General features: G+C 42.4%; 1 protein-coding gene across 1 annotated transcript; it reads left to right on the forward strand.

Annotated features, from left to right (window-relative positions):
* Window positions 1-14,784: 14,784 nt before the first annotated feature.
* On the forward strand, window positions 14,785-17,974 carry polr1g (RNA polymerase I subunit G). The gene is made up of 3 exons (XM_064302558.1): window positions 14,785-15,045; window positions 15,699-15,834; window positions 16,820-17,974. Exons 1-3 carry the CDS (start codon window positions 14,952-14,954, stop codon window positions 17,580-17,582), a joined length of 993 nt encoding a protein of 330 aa, XP_064158628.1. The 5' UTR covers window positions 14,785-14,951; the 3' UTR covers window positions 17,583-17,974.
* Window positions 17,975-25,150: the final 7,176 nt, after the last annotated feature.

A 25,150-nucleotide genomic window follows, 5' to 3' on the forward strand; every position in this document is an offset into this window, starting at 1 on the left:
TTTCAGCACAGACCACAACAGACTCAAGATATAGGGGCAACATAGCTCAGGAGGTAAGAGCGGTTGTCTGGCAGTCGGAGAGTTGCCGGTTCGATCCCCCACCCTGGGTATGTCGAAGTGTCCCTGAGCAAGACACCTAACTATATAAATGCAGTCCATTTACCAGATCCATCACTCAGTTCTGCACAGTAAATACGTGATCAAAACCTCATTTCAGTATTTATTTTATGCAACTTTTTGTTTTCACTTCCTCAGCACTGTTTTCAGCTAAACCCTGTTTTGAACCGTTTTGCTCATGTTGGAACACAAAAGGTTCCCTTTTTGTTTTTATTTTTTGTTTCTAAGCAAGCCGTGTCCTATAAGAGACAGTCTCATTCGCTGTTGCTGAACAGGAGGTAGCTGAACCGTAGGAGTGGTTCAGCTCCTAGTACTGGCAACATGATGGTTGTGGGACTCCTGTGTGAAATCTGGGTGAAATCCGTGGGGAATTGTGTTGGGTGAGGATTGATCGGAGATTAGTGTTTCTCATTACACTTGGGCCTTCTAGAGCTGTACCAATCACATTATTTCTCCTCTTTTATATTTTATGGGGAGAGAGAGATGACACACAAGGAAAGATTTGGCTTGCAGTGGGTTACCAGACCAGCTGATATGTGGCCTTCCTGCAGAGAACTCACAATAATCTACAGCATGTCTGGGTTCTCAATTTCAGTCCTGCCAGACCCCTGTGATTGGCTGGTTTCAGTCCTGCCAGAGCCCTGTGATTGGCTGCTTTCAGTCCTGCCAGACCGCTGTGATTGGCTGCTTTCAGTCCTGCCGGAACCCTGTATTTGGCTGTTTCAGTCCTGCCAGAGCCCTGTGATTGGCTGCTTTCAGTCCTGCCATACCCCTGTGATTGGCTGCTTTCAGTCCTGCCAGACCGCTGTGATTGGCTGCTTTCAGTCCTGCCAGACCCCTGTGATTGGCTGGTTTCAGTCCTGCCAGACCGCTGTGATTGGCTGCTTTCAGTCCTGCCAGACCCCTGTGATTGGCTGGTTTCAGTCCTGCCAGAGCCCTGTGATTGGCTGCTTTTTGTTGTAGCTCTTTGATCTCTTGATCAATTGAGGCTAATAAAATTGTACTTAAGGTCTATCCTTTGTTGCTTAAACTTATGAATGCAGTACACAATACCTATGAACGCAATTTTGGCTTGTTACCATTTGCATTTCCAAAAACGATTCAGTTTCAGTGACAAGGTTTCCACACTAATATTAATTAGTTTCGTCTGATTTCATAGTTTCCCCACTGATTTCACCTGAATACACAGTAATTTGCTACATTTTTCACTAAATGAAGCCCAGGACTCAATGGCAATAGAGAACATTAAATGAGCATTAGCTCATCTGATGAGCATTAAATGAGCATTAGCCGATCTGATGAGCATTAAATGAACATTAGCCGTTTTGACTGCGACTCCCAGGATGTGAAGATGAGGCCTTTGAAACATCTGTGTTATGACAGCAGCGTGGAACTGCAATGGAGCTGTCACCTCCAGCCCCTGTGTTTTCATGTCACGTAGCACATCAGACCACCATGTGTTTATGTGGGTAAGCCAGAACAAGGTCAGTATGCTGCTAGCACCGTGGATTCCAAGGGACCAGCACTGGGGAGATATGAGGAGCAGCTGAGATGACTAGAGAAACCAGGGTGGACTGAGCAGGAGATACTGATAATAGCAGTAGTAGTAAAAGTAGTAGTAGTGTTTGTGGTGGTAATGGTAGTGGTAGTAGTAGTAGTAGTAGTAGTGGTAGTGGTAGTAGTAGTAGTAGTGGTAGGGGTAGTAGTAATAGTAGTAGTATCGTAGTTGTGGTAGTAGTAGTACTAATAGTAGTAGTAGTAGCAGTAGTAGTAGTTGTTTTAGCGGTAGTGGTGGTCGTGGTAGTAGTATATTTGAAGACAATTTGAAGGCAATTTCCTTTTGGTGATAAAAACACGTAACAGTCAGATACTTATTTTCACTGTGGTCCCCAAACCAAAAACAATGAAGCAGAAGTGATAATTACTAAAAAAGATAATCATCACATCAATGATTAATGATAGTCCATTATCCGTTCACAGGCAGAGCAGCAGAAGAAACACACAGACTAAAAGTGCAGGCTTTCAAACATCCATCTTCTAATCACTCTATTGAAAGCCTCTCCATTACTGATTCTCTTAATTAATGCTGGTAAACTATTCCATAATGAGACTCCTGAATATTCAAATGAGTTTTTACCATACAAACACTTAAATACATATACAGTGATTCTTACAACTGCCTCTGGTATAATAGCTACATTCATCCCTTTCAAATGTAAAATAATATGTTAAAGGACTTCGAGAACAGCCAAAGAGAAAAGTGTGCATAGATCTTAATTTCAGCATGTTCACTCTGTCATCCAACGGAAGCCAACCAAATTTCCCGAAGTGCTTGAACTGATGTGGCTACAGGGTTTGAAGTTTGAGAATAACTCCTGATGCATTTGTTCCGTAGCCTGTCTTTCCATTGTTTTGATATACTGCCAGCGCCAAACCAGGATGTTCATTAATAATCAAAATAACATTAATTACAGTATCTAGATAATTAGATGTCCTGGCAACATATCTGATTCTTTGGATAACTTTTTGCAGCACATGGTAATGCCATGTCCTAAAATGATAAATAATTGTCAAGGACACAGGCCATATACTTAAGAGGTTTTTTGGAGTTATTTCTGTACTGTGAACCATGATGCTAAAGCCTGGTGATTGTCTCAGGCTGTATCTGTTACCAAACAAAATGGGTAGTTTTACCTAAATTCAGAGAGCTTTTGTTCCCACAGAGAAACATATTGCCTTTAACTCACAAAGTAATAAGTTGCGATTAACGCTGTCAAATATGTTCTGTAGGTTTAGGAGATCCGTATCGCACAAATGACCATTATCAACCACTATCAGACCTTTTTAATAAAACCTGTGAGGTATAAAAGACACATGTCCATTCAATCTGATGCTCTGGAATCAGACTGGAAACTGTAAAGCAAGTTTATCCTGCGAACATAATCATTAATCTGATCATAAATGACTCTTTCCATCGCTTTTGACATTACAGGCAGTATTCAGACAGGCCTCTCATTTCCGTGCTCAACTCCGCTACTTTCAGATGAGATGCTACTACTACTAGATGAACAGATAAGTTTATAATATGGGTGGCAGAAGGAGCCATCCTTCTGCATCCTTCAAAAAACAAGCAGAAATATTGTCCATCTCAGTATTTGTTAGTATACTGTATATGTTATTATATCAGAACATTTAAGACCAGTTTAAAGCCTTTATCACCTTAATTTGGGGCACTTTCATTGGATAAAAATAATTTTGCATTATACCTTTTGGAGAAAAAAAAACTATTAATATGGTTGTCATCAAACTTTCCAGAGTGCATGGGTAAATTATTAATGAAATCATCTGCAGCAGATGTAAAAAATTAAACTCCCAGAAAACTGAGCTTTGTCTTGTGCTCCACAAGGTGACGAGTATGCATGCTCTGGCTGCATGTGTTGCATGCAATAGGGTCACTTCACCTCAGAGTATACCCTCCCTTACTGGTTATCCTTCCGACCTCCATATAACTAAGGATTTTCAGTCTTGCCAGCACTCATACTTGATTCAAACTGGGGAGAGGTACCTATTTTAGGAAAGTATATTGTAAAGTGAAACATTTCAAGGGCAACTGGTGTAATTTTTCTTTACCATTCTTTACCTTTATCTTTACCATTTAAGCACGTATCTATGTTCTCACAGATTCGCTGTTGAAACAGTGAATCATCTGAATAAGACCAAATAAGCAGCATGATGATGAAATATACTGACTTTTTTTCCACCAATGGTTGACCAATGGTTGAATTTGATCATGATACATATTTCCAAACATGATAAATGTGAATGTGATTTCAGGAGAGGCAAGGACAAAGACAGCGCCCAAGTGTTTTATGTTGCCATGGAGAGCACATAATTAATAAATTTTGCCACCGATTCATAGTTGCATATGCCTACTACCATAATATCCTTTGTCTAATATGTCTTCCTATTCCCCCAGGGCTTCCCAGCTGTCCCACAGGAGTGTGTCTTGTTGTGCTTGAAGCACGTGCCGTGAAATCAACCGGAAAAAAGATAACATGGCAGTATCCGTGGAAACGGGGTACCTTATGACCCATGTCATCCTTTTGTTTTTGTTTTCCCAGTCAGGATTTTTCATGGGTGGGCACTCAGAGCCTGAGCATGGAAAACAGACCCCTTCAACAACTGTGTGGTAACATCTGCCATGTCTCTCACTTTATCTTTCTCCCTTTCTCTCTCTCTCTCTCTCTCTCTCTCATTTGCACCTGCTTTTCTGATTGTACTTGTGAAATTGCTTCTTATAGAATAATCCAGCCACAGCACCTTGTGTGTTAAGCTAAATAAACTGGTGTGAATGTCAGCATGTGACACAGGAGCTGCAGCTACAGAAACCAGGTCTATGCAGGCTCACTTCTAGGAGTGGCCTACCAGAGCCATCAATTACAGTACCAAACATTCATTCCTATTAGGCTATGCTAACTTTACCTTCATTTAAACTGAAAATGGTAAGTAATCTATAAGTGCAGCATTTCCTGCTTCCTTTGTTTTGGTTTTTGTCCACCTCTACAGCTAGTGGCCAGCACCCCAACCAATCGGATAAATGGAAATGGCTGACATGCTGCTCAAGAGGGAAAATAAACTCTATGGTTTATGGAATTCCTGGAGCCTTATTACAATGTGAATTCCACCCTGAACTTACTGTAGCATCACTTAATACAAAATGGCCTAGTGTGCAATTCATTGAAAAAACAATTTTGAGAGAAGATCTAACTTCAAGTGACCTGAGAAATAGCAGTGTGTTTTCACATTGAAAAAGAACTGAATAAGCTATAATAGTATATTACTTCAGTCCCAAAATACTGTTTTTAGAGGAAAAAAACACCACCAGTAAGCAGTCTTTCACATTACAATCACAAACACTGTAAGGGCATACAATATCAGCATGTCACGTGCAACATTTTTTTTTCTCTTTTCCTCAGGAAACTTATCTCAGCTTTTTACTCAGCTGCATGCCTGCCACTTGATTTATTTAATTATGTTATTAAAAAATAAGAAATGGGGGCGACATAGCTCAGGAGGTAAGAGCGATTGTCTGGCAGTCAGAGGGTTGCCGGTTCAAACCCCGCCCTGGGCGTGTCGAAGTGTCCTTGAGCAAGACACCTAACCCCTAACTGCTCTGGTGAATGAGAGGCATCAATTGTAAAGCGCTTTGGATAAAAGTGCTATATAAATGCAGTCCATTTACCATTAAAAATGTTGTTACAAAGTAACGCATACAGTTTCAGCTGAAATATTATCCACCCACAGCATGAGCTACAATGAACTACATAGCCTCGTGTTTGTGCATCTTGCACCTGGAGCATATACCCCACAGCCTCTCACCAGGCTGCTCAACTAGCACCTCTCCTCCCATTCTCTTTAAAGAGCGTTGGTAACTCTTTCTGTGAATCGTCCTCCTTCATACACACGACACAGTAGTGCTGTAAACAAAGGCTGGTCTGGTAGCCTGAAAGCCAAACAGACCTGACCACAGGTGTGCTCTGGGCCCTGTGATCACTGAGAAGAAAGTCTTATTCAAACATGTCGACTGTGTTCAGGTCTGAATCTGGACAGCACTAGCATATCTCTCACTACTAAATGAATAATGAGTACCTGCTGAGTATATTTTAAATATGCATCTACACACATGCATGTTTTGGCCTATAGGTACCATGTTGAAGCAGAAGCTGTGCACCTTTAAAAGAAAAATTCCTTCCACATCGATAGTGCTTTACTCACAGCTCAAAACCTTTTTACAGGTGTTAGGGGGAAACTCACCTCAGCCACCACCAGTGTGTAGCGCCCACCTGGGTGATGCACGGCAGCCATTTTGCATCAGAACGCTCACCACATATCAGCTAGAGGAGGTTTAATTGGCAATGATTTGCCGATGAAACTAGGAGATGATTAGGTGGCAGGTTGTGAGAGCCAGGTTGGGAATTTGGTCAGGTCACCAGGGCACCCCCAACTCTTTGCGATAAGTGTCATGGGATCTTTACTGACCTCAGTGAGTCAGTACCTCAAATTAATACCTCATCCAAAGGCAGACCTTCGAAAGCAGAGGCAACAAGAGCCCCTGCACGGGAAGCTGCCGCCCGCAGGTCCTCGCCTCCCGGGCCCCTGGCTGCAGACTGGGCCCAGTCATCCTACAGAGATTCTTTGAGATCTGCTTGCTGACTCTGGGAAGGCATTTCTCGCAACCTTTTCATCCTCTGATGAAGTGTGATTTGAGGCCTCTGTACTGTCCATGACCTCAGTGGGGACTGCTGGAAGTGTCACTTTGGGAAAACCCAAATTTAAAACACACATGGCATGTCCTGCTGCTCATAGTCTTTCTGGGAGGAGGGGAGAGAGTCATCATGCTCACTCAAGGGTGGCTGTAGACCATGTTCTCACCATCCTACTCTGTGTGCAGTTCAGCCCCATTCAATCAGGATTTCCCAATGCACTCAGTCAACACAATAGTATAGACCTGCTGGTCATGACCGGACTCTGGAGATCTTCAAGGGCATGGCTGTCCAAACATTCTCCATCTTATGTCTTGCTTCAATTCTCTTGTTCATCTTATAGTTGGGTTGTCTCACAGGCATGAGGGGGAAGCAAGTTGCCACCTGTCCCACAGGCCTCTATGACAGCATGACTGCAAGCTTCTCTCAGGCAGTGGTCCATGGCTCCTTCCAGCCAATTTTGTTTTTAGCAGAATGTCCACAGGCTAAGTAAACTACTGTCCAAGCATGGGAGCATAGAGTTTACCCTGTCCTAGTGTTGATCTGTGCATAGTTTATCCTGTGCTAATGTTGATCTGTGCATAGTTTATCCTGTGCTAGTGTTGATCTGTGCATAGAGTTTACCCTGTGCTAGTGTTGATCTGTGCATAGAGTTTACCCTGTGCTAGTGTTGATCTGTGCATAGAGTTTACCCTGTGCTAGTGTTGATCTGTGCATAGAGTTTACCCTGTGCTAATGTTGATCTGTGCATAGAGTTTATCCTGTGCTAGTGTTGATCTGTGCATAGAGTTTACCCTGTGCTAGTGTTGATCTGTGCATAGTTTATCCTGTGCTAGTGTTGATCTGTGCATAGTTTACCCTGTGCTGGTGTTGATCTGCGCATAGAGTTTGCCCTGTGCTAGTGTTGATCTGTGCATAGTTTATCCTGTGCTAGTGTTGATCTGTGCATAGAGTTTACCCTGTGCTAGTGTTGATCTGTGCATAGAGTTTACCCTGTGCTAGTGTTGATCTGTGCATAGAGTTTACCCTGTGCTAGTGTTGATCTGTGCATAGAGTTTACCCTGTGCTAGTGTTGATCTGTGCATAGTTTACCCTGTGCTAGTGTTGATCTGTGCATAGTTTACCCTGTGCTAGTGTTGATCTGTGCATAGAGTTTACCCTGTGCTTTTGTTGATCTTTGCAGTTTACCCTGTGCTAGTGTTACCGTTTTAGAACACCCACATTTTTCCAGTTTTATTGAAATTTACACAGTTCAAGTCCAGCGAATGACCTGAAATGTTACATAGGTAAGTGGTAAACTGCCAGAGGTTTAAAAAATAAAAGTTCAGGTTACCAAAAACTGAAAAATAATGTAAATTTCAGAATTATAAAAATGGCTTTTTTCAGGGAACAAGTAATGGGTTAACAACTTACAGCTTTCCTGCAGCAATGGAAGTAAATTAAGCCTTGAAAGTTGATGCAAATAATTCCTACAGTGTCCCAACTTTTGTTGATTTCTTACAAACCCTCTGTATATATACAATCAGTGAATGTCTGGTGCTCTTTTGCTGGATCCAGAGTTGGCGACTTGCACAGAGTGACTGGCACCGTGAACCAAAAATGCTACCACAGCATTTTGCAGCGTCATGTAATACCCTCTGGTCAACGTCTAGTTGGTCTGGGGTTCATCCTACAGCAAGATAATGACCCAGAACATACCTCCAGGCTATGTCAGAACAATCTTAGAAGAAAAGAACAAGACGGTAGGCTTCAAATCATGGAATGGCCAGCACAGTCTCCTTAAACAGACTTAAACCCCATTGAGCTGGCTTGGGTTGGACTGGACAGAAGGGTGAAAGCAAAGCAATCTACAAGTGCAAAACATTTGTGGGAACTTTTGCAACAGTGTTCGGAAGATCTTTCAGAACAATATTTGATTTCCATTGTAGAACGAATGCCACGAGTGTGGTCAGCTGTAATATCTGCAAAAGGTGGCTGCTTTGATGAGTCAAAAAATTAGAATAAATTGTGTTAAACACAATGGTTCCATGATTTTGTTTTTTAAAATCTACAATTGTTTATTTGTTCTATGCTTTAATTTTAGAGTATGTTGAGATAACTGCGTAAATTTCAACAAAAACAGGAAAAATGAAGGTGTTCTAAAACTTTTGACCGGTAGTGTAGATGCTGATCATTAAGATCAATGCATGTGAGCACGCTCGATTCATCCTCATGAGCAATGAGCTGAAGTCACAGACACTCATGTCCCACCCCGATAAACACTGGCCACCATTGATTGTGCTAATTACATACCAGAGCCTCATTATTAGGGCCACAACAAGACTCCTGCCATTTTCAGAGATTAACAACAGCTGTGTCTCCAAACCCTTAATTCCTCAATAATGCCTTGAGCTCTGTCTGCACAGAGGTGTTTGATGTGATATCCATCTCCTTTTCCACAAATCTGGGATGAAAACGGATACACTTTGAATGGTACTCTGAGGGAGAACATTAACTTCCCCATCTGGTTTTTCATGGTTCAGTGTGGAGTTTTACTGAGAGAGCTCTGTAACTGATAGAGCTTTTTGGCTTGGACAATGTTTCAAATCTTTCTTGACAGAGCCTATAAGTTTGTTAAGCTTAGGGAAAACTTTAGGGAACAAATACTACACCAAATCTAGTGTGCCACAATGTGAGCATTGCTAGTTAAATGCACTGAATTTGGCAACAAGCCTTGAAGTATGTCTCTAAGGCTACGTTTACACCGCCTGGTAAAAGTGACCCAATTCCCATTTTTTGCTCACATGTGACACAGATTTGATTGGATGTACTGTAAACAGGAAAAAGCACATGGAACCAGATATTTTATGATCCACACGGGCCGCATTCATATGTGGAAATAAATCCGACAGCAATCGAAAATCTGTCAGTGCCATCTAATTGCACAGATCGGAATTTCCTGGACATTGCGGTTCACACATTATTCAAAATGTGATATTCCCATACTTTTCTTGCATTTGAATTATGCGCACCATATATTACATGTACAATCACTCGCCACTGGTAACGATAAATGTGCTTTTAAATATGTGGGGCAAAGAGTCAGGGGCTGTTTGTTGCAAATCTAAGACGCTTTGAAATTATTATTATTAATAATTATTATTATTATTTTCTGTCTCGTTTTAAGTACATTGAAGAAGGTGATATGGCCGTGGCGGCGCGGTTGTTTACTTTTGTATCGGTAACCAAACCCGTGTGTATGCATGCAGGTTGTAAACCATGTAAACACAGGTATCGGATATGGGTCACTTTTAAAAGGAAATATAAACAGTCGGTCAAAAGAATTGGATATGTGCCAAGGCAAAACATCGGAACTGGGCATCAAGATCTGCGGTGCAAACGTAGCCTATGTGCTTTTAACATATATTGCAACTTGCACTGTCAGACTCAAAATGCTGCCACATTATTTTAATCAATGTTGTAATCCAATAAGCATTCCTGGTGCTATCTGCCACTCAGGAGCAGTTCAGCACAGTTATGTACACTGCAAGGAGCACTTTCGGATCGGCTGTGCTGCATTTTCCTTGAAAAACCAGTAAAACATGTAAAAATTACCTGTACCATCCTTCAATTCTTCCGTGACCACAGATATGCCGTTAGTTTCAATCAGTTCTTGATTACATGCTTGTTTAAAAATGCACGTAATTTAGGATTGTCCACTTTGTAACACATACATTGTATATTTGTAACACAAAAGTAGTAACTTTGACACAAAATGTGTTAAAAGTAACACAGGTAGTAACACAAAAGTGTGCTGGATATTAACGCATCTTTTTTGAGTGATGCATCTCTCCCTCAGAACAATATGTGGAATATCTTCACATCAGAATCAAGTAACTGAGTCATTCTGCAAGACTGTAGATGTATAGATCAATCAAATAACAAATCAAAACAAATGAACAGGACTGTTAACAAGTTATCGATTCAATATTTTAGTCATGTAGGTATAGGTGAAGATGTGCGCTGTTCTTTTTCGATATGCTCTTACATTGTCTGAAGGGCAGGAACTAGGCTATTAGCGGCTGTAGATGTCTTGGCCACCCTTTGTGATTCCTTAAGTGTGAACCAATGTGAGTTCCAGACCCTTTGAAAAGATTAACAGAGCCGTTGCCGTGACATTGACCCGGCCAAACCAGACAACAGAGCAGGAAGCGCATCCCAGCGCCCGTCGCCTTCCTGCCGACGTCAAGTGGTTCGCTGTGGTGTGAGGTTTCGGGGGTCGCAGGCTGTGACTCTGCCGCAGTGCCTGGGGGGACTGGGGAGGAAACAGGGGACCGGGGCAGCCTGAGTGACGCAGGAGACGCGGTCTCTATTCCAGCCTTCCCTTCACTGCTGTAAACAAGACTCACAGAAGCCGCACGCCTGACAATCAGCCTCCGGTAATAATAGAGGGAAGGGGGAGGGCTGTCTTTCTAACAGGGAAAACGCCAAAGTGAAGGACTTCAGCAGCCTTTGGTTACCGGAATCCCGCTTTTGGAGTGGGATGTCCTGTTTTGTGCAGGTTTGTGGTCCTGACAGGAGAGTATATATGTCCGGTCTGGATAAGTGATTGAAATGAAATTTGACTTTTTGTAATGCACTCTTCCTCCTGTTCCCTGATCAGCGTCCGGTTTTGAACAAAAATGATAATCTGGCTTCCCGAAATCTGTGCAATCTGCGCTCTGTAAACAGGATCCAAGCCTTCTCGGACACGTGGTACACTGTACAGTACATAGTATGAATTTGCTTTCTCTTTCTCAGCTTGCTTACTGGCTTCATCAGTGCTTCAGTAAATAACAGCCGTTCTCCCTCAAAAATTAAAAAAGGTGAAGACATTGTGTTTAATTGGTGTAGAATCGCTCTCTCTCTCTCTACCCATGTCAAATAAAGACTGGTAATTCCAAATTTAACAGTCTTTATTTTAAACAGGCGGAGAGAGCGCGCGATTCTACAAAAATGACACAAAACGCCTTACACCCTCATGGGATCCAGGTAAAAACATAATAAATTAGCGACTGGAGCCGCCACTTTACTGTAGTTCGGCAGCTGCCACAAGAAACCTGCCACTCTGCCAGCTGCCAGTATAACCGCCACAGGCCACCCGCCAGACTAGCTGCCGTGAGAAGCCAACTGGCAGGAAAACCCGGCAGCCACTGCAGTGGCAACTGGCGGCTGCAAGCTGCCCCTAGTGGAGCCATACGTATTCAGAATGGTCTAACTAGCCCTCGCTAGCCAATATGCACACAGAAGTAAATAAATACATATTATCTAAGTATTTATAATGTGTGTGGCCAAGGAATGACAGAGCTATGTATTCACAATAGTCTAACAGCTGACATCTTTATATTTCAAGCCAAGTTCAAAGCAAAACACAAGAAGCTACTCCTTCATGTTATGACACCATGCCATTGATTCAGAAGTACATATGTGCAGTTATTTATATATATTTGGTTTTTTTGTGAGGGAATGCAAAAGCTTTGCAATGGAACCCAAAAGTATTGCGAAGGAATGAAAAAGTTTTGCGAGGGAACGCAAAATTATTATTATTATTATTATTCTTTTTCCACCCATGTCCCTTCATAAATTACAATAGTCCAAGGTGATCTGTTTTTTGCTTAGCCAGTTCCTGTGCACTAATAAGTGTTACTGCCACACCACCAACTTTTTTTCCTTTCAGTTCAGAGCAATAAGTCTTTCGGGCTTTGATTATAGAATTTGTCCCTGCTCGGGGGGTAGTACTTTCCAAAAGTACCGGAACCTTTGGGGTGGAGCGCAAGCGCTGAAAATGTCTGATTGGTCGACTACTTGCAGTGTTTTATTTCAACTGCCATTTTTAAAAATCTGCAGCCGCAAACCGATTTATTTTCATAATAACTTGAAATCAAACTTGTATGTTATGTGGCGCAGTAGCCTACTTTTGGTTATAGCCTGCGAACGTCTTGGAATTATAACGTGTGCCCTTCTGTTCTTTTCTTGCTTTAGTATTCGTTTTATAAAATGCTAAGCATTTGTGCTGGGACACCATATTATGTACCAAACCATTCAAACGGTTTAATTCGGTTGCTGAATATTTTCTTCCGGATTTTCTTTGTTAGCCCGTTGTAATTGACTCAAAACGTTTGATACAGTTATGTGAGGTATGTGGAAGTTCTGCGTAGTTTACATTGGTGATACAGTAAAAGAAAACTGGAAATCACCTTCCGCACTTTTTGTCAGGGTAAAATAACAGGTTAATTCTAGTAATCGTCCCTTTAGCTTTTTCAGACTGCCGTAATTTTACTCTGCCATTCTTCAATTCCACAAAAAGACCAGGAAGACTATGGACTAATTTATGGTGCATGGTTCGCATCTGGAGGGCATGGTTCGCATCTGGAGGGCACACTTCGCTGCTCGGCTAGCAGTAACTTTGAAAGAAAGCAAACGGTGGCTGTACCACTGCTAATTTAAATTTTCACGCAAGTCCGAGTTTTCGTTCTATTCTTGTCATTTTGCGATTAGCCTGTATAGCCTGTAATCTATTCAACAGCAAATTGTTTACAACGTGTGTATGTTTTCTGCTGTTGTTGCCAGTTATTTGTGGAATGTGAATGCATTCTGTCGCCTCGGATGTCAAGACATGAAAGTGAATGTTCGCATAAAAACATAATGAATGTGTTTGAGAGGATATATAAAACAGCTACAATCTGACTATTGGCCTGTTATATCTATCTATTTGTTGCATAACAAAGTTCAACTACCAATGAGATTTTTGCTTGACAACGGTAAAATATGCCCAAACGGCCGCGGAAGAATATTTCAATTTCAGGTGATTAAATCGATAAAAATCAATAAATACAAAAGTAACCATATATAGTCATTGTTTGTCTTGTCCATCTTGTCTCTCCCTGGTATATTCACTCTCTTCCCCTGAAGACACCATTGTAGATTTACTCATGAGTACCTGGGGACAAAGTGCCCAAACATACACAAATGCTACACGGATATACTGATTTTGCTTTGCATTGCATTGTATCAGAGTTTTCCCACAGAATCCAAACAGAAGTTAACTTGGAAAAAATAAACTGCCTGCGGTAAAAAAATATAAAATACCATCTATATACACAAATGATTATTTTTTTGTCCTGCAACATTTTTTTCATTCTTCTTTGAAATAGGTTCTCCATTCTGGCAAGGTGCACAGAAACTGTCACCTATTTGACCATAAGGACATCCTGTTTTAATGATTTCTTTTCTTTTTTTCTTTCAACCTACATGCTTAAATTAGACAAACTGCAATGCACAAGGTATTTCTCTAAATAATATTTTAAAATGTAAAATATTTGTCACAGATCTGTATTCTGCTGTGTTTGTATTCTACTGGCTAATACAGAAGTTTCATAATGGATTCTTGAGATTAATAAAAATAATTTTGAGCCTCTATCTTTAATATGATTATGAATATAAACTCAGATTTTGAGAGATATACACACTCCTCCCACATCTTTGTTATTAGAACACAGCCTGAATCATAGCAAAATCTGCTGTAACAATATTTATGCAATGATGAAATAACAACTTGTGTCCTCCAACAATAAACAATAACTCCAAAAATGAAACTCAAGTGAAAGGTGAAGTAAGCTTTGTGAGCATATCAGATGTCAGATGTAGGCCTATTCTTATTATTTCACTTATTCTTATTATTTTCACTTTATTCTTGCAAATGGCAGTTTGGATTTTTCACAACATACTAGCTAAATTATTGCACTATATTATGTTATATTTTTGCACAGAACCAATATGGAGGACCCCATAATTCAGTGTTTGTTCGGGGTTGAAAAGAAATGATTATTTTGATTAATCGGAGTAACAGGAACTTGTGTTTCATTTAATGTGTGCCAGCTGGCTCCAGGTTGTTTGAAGAAGTACATAAAACAAATACACCCTCTATGATTGACTGTCACATAAGTATAAAACATATAGAAGCGGCATAAAATGTATTCATTTTGGTTTGAAGTGCAATGTAAACAGGTATTTTAATGTACACAAAACAAAAATGAATCATTATGCTACACACTTGCGCCCCCGAGTGTATGGCCGTATACTGAGGGAATTTTTAACAGCAGATATAGAAATTGTGCTTACAATTAATAAGAGAATGAAAACAATCGAATATAAATAATATTAATTCACAAACATTTAAACAGCCATAGCTTTACGGTTGCGGCAGGGTTTTTGTTAACCAAATGCATAACATAGATATAAAAAAAACATCTATGGTACCTTCTCACACTATAATTTCCAGGGCAAAGGTTATTTTTCGAAAAACAATAAAGAGTATGCGAAAAATTTCTCCTGCCATTATCTCAAAGAATCCCCATAACCGGAACTCTTCAGCAAAAGTAGTCAACTTAAAACCGGAACTTAATTTGTGGACTACGGAACGGTGTCGAGAGTGTAATCGCGAGTGCAAAATAGTATCTGGTCACACGTGTTGAATTAGTGTGGCAGCGATGTTTGTCCTATGAACGAATTATTTATTATATTGTAGCTAACGTTAATATTAATGTAGAAGCCATGGCTGCGAAGCCGAGAGAAGTATCAAGTAGTGATGCAGAATCGGATTCGGAAAGCGAATTAGTGCAAGAAAAACAGACACGACAACGGCAGCGTAAGCTATGTTTTGTTGATACCTGTAGTTAGTACTTGAAGTAGCAAGGCAACTAGCTAACGTTAGTAATATTGGTAGCTAGTTATTAAGTAGATCGTTTTGGCGTGTCACGTTTTCAAAGGTGAAGCTAATGCTAGCTGTACAACCTCATACCTGGCAGTCAGCTCCTCCTGCAAAGTAGTTCAGTTTGCAAACCGTTTAGCTGTCCATTATCATTTAAAAGTGTAGCTACGTAAATTTGCTCTTAAGTGATTTGTCAATGATAACCAGATGAACTAGTCGCTAATTCGAAATCACAGATTTAATCCCAGATGGACAGTCCTGGGATCAGAAAGTGAAAGGTTTGCTATGCATTTCTTCACCCATCAACTCTGCCTTCTGATATCACTAAATAGTTCTACTTCCTGGCTGAAGAATTGTGCTAACTTTGCAAATCCAGGTGACTGGAACCAAATACTCGGGAGGACTTTTACTGTATATAACTGAATTGTCCACTTGTGTATCTGACACGTTTGGTTGTTCATTTAAGGAATAGCCTACGTAAGCCAGCATTGCACGTGGGCCTCCCAGAAATGTTTTGGTAACTAACTGGCTGTTAACCAAGTTGGACCCAAAGCAGTCAGTACTTTGAAAATCCCACCCTGTCTTTGCAGATACCAAGTACCAGTGTCCAGCGGATTTTGTCTTCTGCGACATCAGGCCGTGTGCCAGTACACGTCTGGAGAATGTGAAAGACGGCGACACAGAGCTGTGGCTCATCAAAGCGCCCGCATCGTTCAGTCCAGACAGGTGTGGTGCCTCATCTTAGCCTCTGTTTGTCATCTTAATTACGGACGTTTGTATTGTTCTAATGGGATTCCATAAGTACGTTGGCTTGGATCAATGCAAGGAATTCTCTGCAAAAATTCAAGCTAATACAATGTTCGTAAAGGACTGACCCACTTTACACAAGCAGATAACTTTCAGTGCAGCACAAAATAATGCTTCAACCTTGGACCCCTCTCTCCTGATTGGATGTAATTGTTTAGAATGGGCACTATGACAACAGTACAGCAATGCTGGTCATGTAGCTTCCGGGGCAGCGTAATTTCAGGAAATTGCTGTTAATGAGAATATTAGATTTGAGATTTAAATATTTAGATATGATATTTGTTTCACAGTGGAAAAAACTTTTAGAAGATTCTACAAGAGAATTCTGTATTGAATATCACTAGGTTAGGCGTCTTTGTCATGAGGTTAATTAATGGGGGAAGTGCATGATCTCTGAAAGGATTTTATTTTATTTTTTTGCAATTACTGGGAGCCTTCTGCAGTCTGATCGTGTGTCTTTGAGTGACTTCCACTATCATTAGGATAGATTTTTGTAGGTGCTGTGAAAACAGCCAGGCTGTGCCTTACATCACTGAACTTTGAATTAAACTTCGACAACACTGGAATGCTGTTTTCACGGTGTTGTGCTCTTAGTACTTGCCAAGTGCTGCGTTAGCTGTAGTTTTAGCAGACATTTCTGATGACCTGCTGTTTTATAATGGCTGTAGAGGTCCGTATCGGGCTAGAACTGAGGCCCAAGTCTGTCTAAGCCTGATGTCTTTATGGCCTGACCTGATCCAGCCCCACAAGCTTTGGGTTGGTTCCTTCTTTTTTAGTTAGTTGACGGGTTTTGTCTTAATTTTCCCTTTGAAGTGACAGTGATGTTTAAATAAAGCTGTGCTTGGGGCCTTGCGCTGCAGGTCTGTGGGTTTGGTAAGTGAGCTCTGAACGGTTTCTCTTGCAGTTTCTCTGGTATGAGGGTTCCCGTGGTGGGCCTGGAGACCATCCAGCCGCGCAGCAGGAAGCAGCAGGTCTACAGCGTCCTCAGCACACCCGTCGCCGTGGGCGACGCTCGCCTCCTGTCGCCCGGCAGCCAGCGCACCGGCGGCACGCTCTGCGCCCCCGCCTTCTCCGGCATCATCAACATCTGCGAGAGCTACGGGGATCGCCGGGGCCACCAGGTTCCCATGGCGATCCCCGCGTGCCCCGCCCCTCTCATCCTGGAGGGGCTCAAGCAGCGCTTCCAGCCCTTCGGGAGCAGAACCCTGCCCGGCCAGGGGTCCGAAGCGGGGGGGCCGCAGGAGGAGGGCCCCGCCGAGGGCCCTGCAGCAGCCAAGCGCATGAGAACAGACCCAGAGGAGAGCGCCGCCCCAAAGAAGAAGAAGAAGAAGAAGAAGAAAGACAATGACGCTGTGGTGGCGAAGGAGGAGATGGTGGAGGAGGAGGTCTCGGCAGCGGCGAGCCATGGTCGACCAGACACACCCCCGGTCACTGCCCAAGAGCCTGCCCCAGGGGAGGAAGCGGTGGAGAAGAAGAAGAAGAAAAAGAAGAGCAAGGATAGAGACAGAGGAGAGGTGGAAGAGAGTGGCAGAGACGTGGAGACGGGTTTGAGATTAAAAGAGGAAGTAGAGGTGAAAACTGAGCAAATGGACCTTGCTTGCAGTAGCATGGAGAATTTGGTGAAAAAGAAAAAGGTGAAGAAAGAAAAGAAGCAAACGCAGGACTAGCACACCTCATTTTTACTCTTAACCAGAGCAGAGCAAAGCCTAGATTTCTGTAGTGATAATACAGAATTACATTTGCGAATACAGTAACCTGTCAGAGGTCTGATTTTGCAGGTTACTGTTTAACATAAAGGAAACCTATACTGGAAAAAATGCAAGCGCAAAATGCAGAGAATGGTAAATTAATTAATTTTTTTTTTCCTTTTTTTATAATTTCATTTTTTGTGATATGCTTTTTAAAAGGCTGTTTATAAACATGGTGGAGTAATGAACCATGGGAGTGTTGGCATGTTGGCAACAGGGACCATATCCCAAGGAAACATCCGGAAGAATACTTCCAGTAAAATGTCTTGAGCAAAAATAAAATACGTGTGTACACACCCTACTGTGCAAAACTCTTCATCGTATTCTTCACGATGCATAAGGATGTAAAGCTGTTCGGCCATTGGTGATGTTGTGCAGCAACATGAAACACCATTTCAGAAGTGAACACTAGTTATTGAAGGTCTCTGGAGAAATGTCAGTGGTTTTGAAGGGATAGGGTGGGCACACTTACCATAAGGTATATTGTGTTTTTTTTGGGTGTATTTAAATAAATAGAGATCTCCCTTATGCTACAAGAAACAAAACATCTGTAAATATATTGCGTAGCTCCCCCCCCCAACCACCCTTCCCATCCTTTTAAGAATAAGGCCACTGCAGTTCTGTAATGTGCAGGAGCCACAGGTAGGTGGCGACGGTGCTCTTCCGTGTTGCACGCCTAGGCTGAAGTGGTTGGGCTGATTTTGTTCTGCCTCTTGATCTGCACTGGAGCATGGTCATGTATCCTAATGAGGGTAGACATCTTTAGCGGTGCTAGACTCCAAGGCTATAAATATGCCCCTTTATATATACATCACTCAATCTGAGTGTGAGACATGAACTGTTTTCTCAGTGTGTGTATCCTTGTGTCAGCTTCTTTTTTTAAAGCGTGCATTTGGGATTTGCGTGTCCTCGTTCTCTTTTTAGCTCCAGAAGGTGAGTACAGACTGCGCTGCTGCAGCGCTGGAAATAAGGCTTCAGGAGACCGTGACCCGTTAGAATTCACCGCTTTAAAAACGCTCATTTCATCTTGCTGCTGCTGGTTGAAAGTAATGGGGACAATTTGGTGCATATGCCACTCTTCACTAAAATCACACACTTTCTTTTTTTTTTTTTGTTTGGGGGGTGTATTTTAGGGATATGTATGTGTGTGTGTGTGTGTTTTTTTGGGGGTGTGCGCGTGTTGGGTGTGTATTTATGGTGTGTGTGTGTGCTTGTATATGTATTTTGGGGACGTGTGGGGGGAGGGTGTATTATTGGAGAAAGTGTGTCTATGTGTGGGTGTGTGTATTTTGTGTATGTGTGTGTGTGTGTGTGTGTGCATGTTTTGGGTGTATTTTGGGCATGCGTGCGTATTTTGGTTGTGTGTGTGTAATTTGGGTGTGCGCACATACATATCGGTTTTGTGTGACTGTGTGTGTGTATTTTGGCCGTGCGTGCGTACTTGGTTGTGTGTGTGTGTGTGTGTGTGTGTGTGCTGCAGGTGCTATTAACAGCAGTACATAACGCTATCTGCTGAGTGAATTGGCAGGATATAGAACCCTGAGCTCCGTGCTCACCTCCAGGTAAACTACGCTGACCAGAGCATGACCAGAGCGTGACCAGAGGGGCATTGGTTCACATCCCAAGCAGGATGGCGTAACCGGACCCTGGACAAAAGACCCCCCCCCCCCCCTCCCAGGATTGCTCCGGTGAAAGCATGCAGGTGTTCCTGCGCGTAAAACGTAAGCGCCACTAGCTCTGAATCGAAAAAGGGGGATTGTCTGGCTACGCGGATAAATAATTGAATGCAGTCTGAAGCTACTGGAGACGTGTCCTGACTGCAGAGCACCAGGGCTCCCGGGCGCCCGAGCACATGCAAATTAAAGGGTTTTTTTTTCGGTGGGTGGGTGGGGGGGTGTTTGTGGTGGCGTAATGAATTGATGGAAGCCAATCTCATCCCCCCCCACCCACCCACCCACCCACTCCTCCCTCCTCCACTGCAGCGATTCCTCTGTCCCCTCTGAATCACTCTCTCTTTCTCTCTCTCTCCTTTCAACCCGTGTTCCAGCCAGCCTGCGGCAGCCAGGGGAGGTGGAGGAGGCGGGGAGGGGGGGGGGCGTCTCCATGGTTACACAGACCTGCCGAGGACTGCCGATCCTCCTGGTGGACGGACGGACGGATGGACGGACGGACGGGTGGGCAGCAAGCGGAACGGGGTGGCGGGGGGTGCAGGCTCCTTCACAGCGCCGGACGCTGTGTCCGGAAGGGCACCCCCTTAAACCCCCCTCCCCCCCCCCCATCCCCCCGCCCCCCCCCCCGCCCGTCTGTCTTCTTCCGGGCCTGCATTAGAATGCGCGGGGCCTTGTGAGGGATTAGGGTGCTGGGATTTAGCGTGTGGGATAATGATGTACGGTGGAAGGGGGGGGGGCTAGCCGCGGTGCAGAATGAGCCCGGGACAGCGCGTCCGAAGCCTCCATCGCACCGCCGTCGCTCGCTAAATGAGCCGCAGCGCGGGCCAGTGGAGAGGGGGGGTGCTGCTGCAGCCGCAGCCTGGTGGCATACTAATAGGCTCCGGTATCGATGTGTGTCCCAGCACTGACGTGCAATCGCACTGCTGCTCGGGCCAGAGGAATGGGCTTTCAGAGACTGCAGGCATTGCAGAGGCAACGGCAGGCATAATTAATGCACAGAGAACAATTCCACCTCAATGGATTTTTTTTATTTTTTATTTTAGTGAGTCGGAATCATTTTTTTGTGTAAAATTAAAAAATACACTGAAGGGTGGTGGGGGGGGGGGGATGTTCAGCCAAAGCCACAGTGAACGCAATATTAATTTTCCTCAAGAAAATAAAATGACGGCGAGCAGAACTGCTGCACAATAGAGCCTCTGAAAGAATCTGTTGCTATGTGCTCAGCGGCACTCCAGTCAGACATGCTTTCTGAACGCACTCCTCTCTGTAGCTCGTTTCCTTGGCAACGGGATGCTATTTTACCTCATTGTTCCTTTTTAACCGTCGCCGTCCTTGAAACGTTTCTTTCTCGGGTGTGTGGGAGAGCTCGGTTTGTGGAAGGTTCGTACACTTTACCTTTTCGATCGGGGATTTTGCAGCTGACCGTTGGGTCAGGCGCTTTAGGGATTGGGGAAAGCGCTGCCTCCCCGTGACCTTGAACAGGAACACGTAGAGCGGAGTGCTGCGGTGTGCTTATTTCGTCCGAAGGGACAGAATTGATCGCGTCCTTCCCTGAGAAAGTGAATGCATCATTCATGTTCTTCGGCGTACGCGTCTCCGACGCGGGTCTCTCCTTCCCGTTTGCACACGCACGCTCGTCCTGCTGATTACCGCTGTCCACAGGCTTTCTCTACAGCATTTATGCAACTCCACTGCCATGGCAACAATCAAACCAGTTTGAAAAGCCTCATTACAATCCTTTCACTGAACTATAAAAATGTCGTGAGCATATAAAAGTAATTTATCTGCCTCACGCAAGTGCAGCGGATGAAATATAGATTTTGTCCTCATCTCTCGGAGATACGCGGGTAGGGTAGCCAGTGTAGCCTACAGTCTATGGACCCACTGCAGCCACATATGAATGGCGCTGTTGCACACTGCAGAGCCAGTTTAGCAGAACCACTAAGAAGTGCTTCAGTAAAGAAGATTTTTGGAGAGGTTCTGGTTTGGGTGCTTAAAATGTTCTCTAATTTTAGTTCTTTAAAAATGTTTTTTAAATGACAAAAAAACGGTGCAATTTTGGCACGTTTGTGCAAAATGTTTAACATTATGACCAGATCTCTCAAACCACATCCATAAACAGTCTCGACAAGCAGCATAGGATTTACACCAACTTTGACCTTCCTATTGTATTACAAATTGGCACACACCATGTGTTAGCAGGTCAAATGTGACCCGGCAGGCAGTAACATTACAAAGCACTCACAAAATGATTATCATACAATGCGGAGTTCTCCCTCATAACTAATTTACTATTCATTCCATACCATAATGTCTCCTCCCAGTTTTATATTGTGTGGGGAGTTTACAGTACTTTACAACATACCAGCCATTTTCAGAATAAATTGCTTGGGATTTTTAAAATAACTTCATATTATCAATCATAATCACATCTGTGGTGTTATGGGTCAAACCTGATCAATCTAGATGTATGAAAACATAAAGGAAAAATGTCACTTTTTAGTTACTAAAACCAAATTTGATTTTGCTCAAAATAACGCATTTAAATTGAGTCAAAAGCAGATTTTATGTTTTGGGCATATCGGGGCCCTGGGATGCTTCTGACTGCGTTCCCTCTCTGACCCCGGGGCCCTTGTCTCTCGTTAAGGCTTGAGGAACATCATATACTGCCATATTTGACTGCTGTCTCTTTGGGCCCCCTGCAAATCAGCATCTTCGTCCATCTCAGACACTTCCTCCTCAGTTTCATCCTGCTCACTCTCCTCCTTTTTATTTTCATCAAAGACAATCAGTAGAATCTGTTCTGCATGTAGAAATATGTCGAAGCTGCTGCAAATGTGGACAACGCAACTAGCCTTATTTATAGAGTGATGTCGCAATAAGTCTGTGTATCGTTGTTCACACCACGACCCTTATCTCATAGTAGAATCTTATTTGGATCAAATTTGTTCAACAGAGCTACCCATATTTTTTTTAATGCTGCATATCATACTATCAGCAACAGTATTATTTGCCGGATAAAATTTGACCCATAGCAGTATTTTTTTAGAAACTTGCAAATTTCAGTAAAATGGTGAAAAATGAAATATATATATATAGTTGAGGATATTGTGAAGTGTGGTTCCAATAAAACAAACTATATGCTAATGAACACTTGGTGGATTCGTCGTATGTCAGTCGCGAGAACGCATGTAAAATGTTAAATTAAATAATCGAAAATCGTTTTTTTCCCCCTTTTTGTTCTTTTTTTAAATTCTCAGTTGAAAATAAATGGTATAAATATAAATGGTATAAATGGGTAATATAGGGGGTGGGTGGGGCTTTTTGCACTTTGGTTACCGTCAGTTGAAAAGATGGCCAGTTTGCAAGAGTGCCGTGTGGAATAATTTTAAGAACCGCAATCAAAACATTGTTCTGTGCAAAATATGTGCAGACAAATTCGCGTACATCACGTTGACATTTATGATGTTAACCCACCAAAGGACGAAATGTCCAAGGCCAAGGGATCACAGCAAACAAGCACCCGACCCAGTTTCGTAGTGAGCCCTCATCAGTGAGACAGCTGTCCAGATGAAACCACAACAGATTAAATTGCTAAAAGCCCGATGGTCCTGTGCGATATAGGCCTACTGTTGCGCGAAAAGCCATCACCGTCAAACATCAACGGCAAATTTGTGATAACCATTATGTCTGGACAGCAAAAAACTATAGCCTACCGAGTCTTACGTGACTATAACTTGCCACTTCATTGAAGATGGGCTCGTGTTAACCTGTGCAGTTTACGAGTAGGCTACAATCCTTCTGGGGGGAAAATAGCAATGCTTTTAAACGTTTTAATCTCGTGTTTTTATTAGCGATATCCCACATCAAACGGGGAAAAAACGATTAGTCGGTAACTAATCTTTTCAGATAGCAACTAGACGACGGTCAGAAATGTGTGTCGTTCACATAGGGGCAAAATTGACCCTAACACAATAGGGTGGTTAAATTCTCTGGCTCGCATTCAGCTCCATTGGGGACTTTTAGTCAATTGCTCAAATCGGCTACTTCAGATTTAATCCATTTAAGGGCCTCATGTGTCTCTTTTGAATTTACCAAATAATATTATCTACCATTCCTGATCCGATTTAGTTTAACCACATTGCTTTCCGTATAAATGCTTGATGAAGACGAATACTAATTTTATAAACCCATTTTCCAAAAAGCAGGAAATGACTGCAGTGGGCGTGGTGATCTTTCAGTGCGCCCCCGTGCAGAGCGGTCTGGCGTTTGTTAGATCTGCGCGAATTTTAAAATTAAATGTTAAAAAATGTGCTGCAGAATGGTTATTTTATTGAAGTTTTTCCTCTCTTCTCTCAATTTCTAGATGTGAGACATATTGGAGTTACATTATTGAAATTTCCCATCTGGTGGAAAGGCTTTAAAATGAGAGGCAAGATGATTAACCCGCTACTGGTTAACAAGATCATTTTAATTGCCCAGTTAGGCTATAACCGACAGTGTATGTGGCCACAGTTATCCTTAATCAAAGGAGTAGGTAGTATTGAAATGCAGGCAGGCTGATTCAGATTAAAGGTGGAAGATGTGGATTCCATTTTCAAAATCTTGCTCAACAGATTAAGAGGTAGGCCTAACGAGTGCCACTGAATTCATAGTCTATTGTATATATATATTTTTTTACCAATAAGTCTAATAAGCGAACGTCCAATTCCATTATTTCAACAGCAAACTTGTTCATTTTGTCGGAGTTTTTAATAAAAGAGAGGCTGTACAGTTCAAAAACACCAGGTTGTTGAGCTGCAGTTAACAAGATTAACTTTTGCTAACGTGTTCACACTTCTCCCCCGTCAACTCATGTTCACAGCGTGAGGCCAACAGGCTGCCGCAGGAGCTGCATCTGAGCCTGTAGCCGGGGAAAGTGTCCAGACAGGTGGGTCATTATGTATCTGGCCGTCATACCTGAATGTCCCAGTTTCATAATTAGGTCTTCCGTAACTAGCAATGTAACTCTAATATTTTGTTTTCGTTTTCAAATGAGCAACAACAACTTGGTGTTAGCATATGTTAGCTAACATAATATTTTGTTGCTAGCTTGGAATAACCTCATTAAGGCCATTACAGTACTGTAGCTAGCTATATTTTATCTGCCTACAATGTCTTCTTTTGTCTTTGAGAAGGTGTTACAGAGACTGTTTATTTACCTCCAACATTAGTAGGGGGCCAAGTACCAAAGAGGCAATGTAGGGGTGTACAATTTTAACAGAGGACAAATTATCATGCAACACACTCAATAACTTTTTTTGTGATGTAAGCTGCACCATGATATTAGCCTGAAGCATTATCCTCGGACAGTGTGAGAAAAAAATTAAGCCTGTGTATGTACTGTATGTCTGCAGTGAAGATTGCAAAGTTTTGGGGGTATATTTCTTGCTTTCTTACCTAGCTTTGATATTTGAATAGCTTCTAGTTCTTACATGATCATGAAACAAAACCTATGCAGCTGAGATTATTCATCTGTCTTCTAAACATAACAACTGTTATGAAAGTTCAGGGTGCTAGCTTTTTGTGCAGTGCAGGTGTAAATGAAAATTTGTTCGCGGGGAACAATTGTAACGGCAACATCAGTTCCAAAAATATAAAAATCTGTGCAAGACAGTGGCCTTATTTTCACCTTATGACGATAAATATTTTCGGCTACAGCTTGAAAATTTGTGTTCATTTCATGTGAGCTACCACATACACAAAATATATAGGCTAACGGCACACTCATTTAAAGTTTAATTTAAAAAGAAAGCTATCTCCTCCTAGACAGTTAGA

This window comes from Anguilla rostrata, chromosome 12, assembly GCF_018555375.3.
Source record: "Anguilla rostrata isolate EN2019 chromosome 12, ASM1855537v3, whole genome shotgun sequence".
Lineage (NCBI taxonomy): Eukaryota > Metazoa > Chordata > Actinopteri > Anguilliformes > Anguillidae > Anguilla > Anguilla rostrata.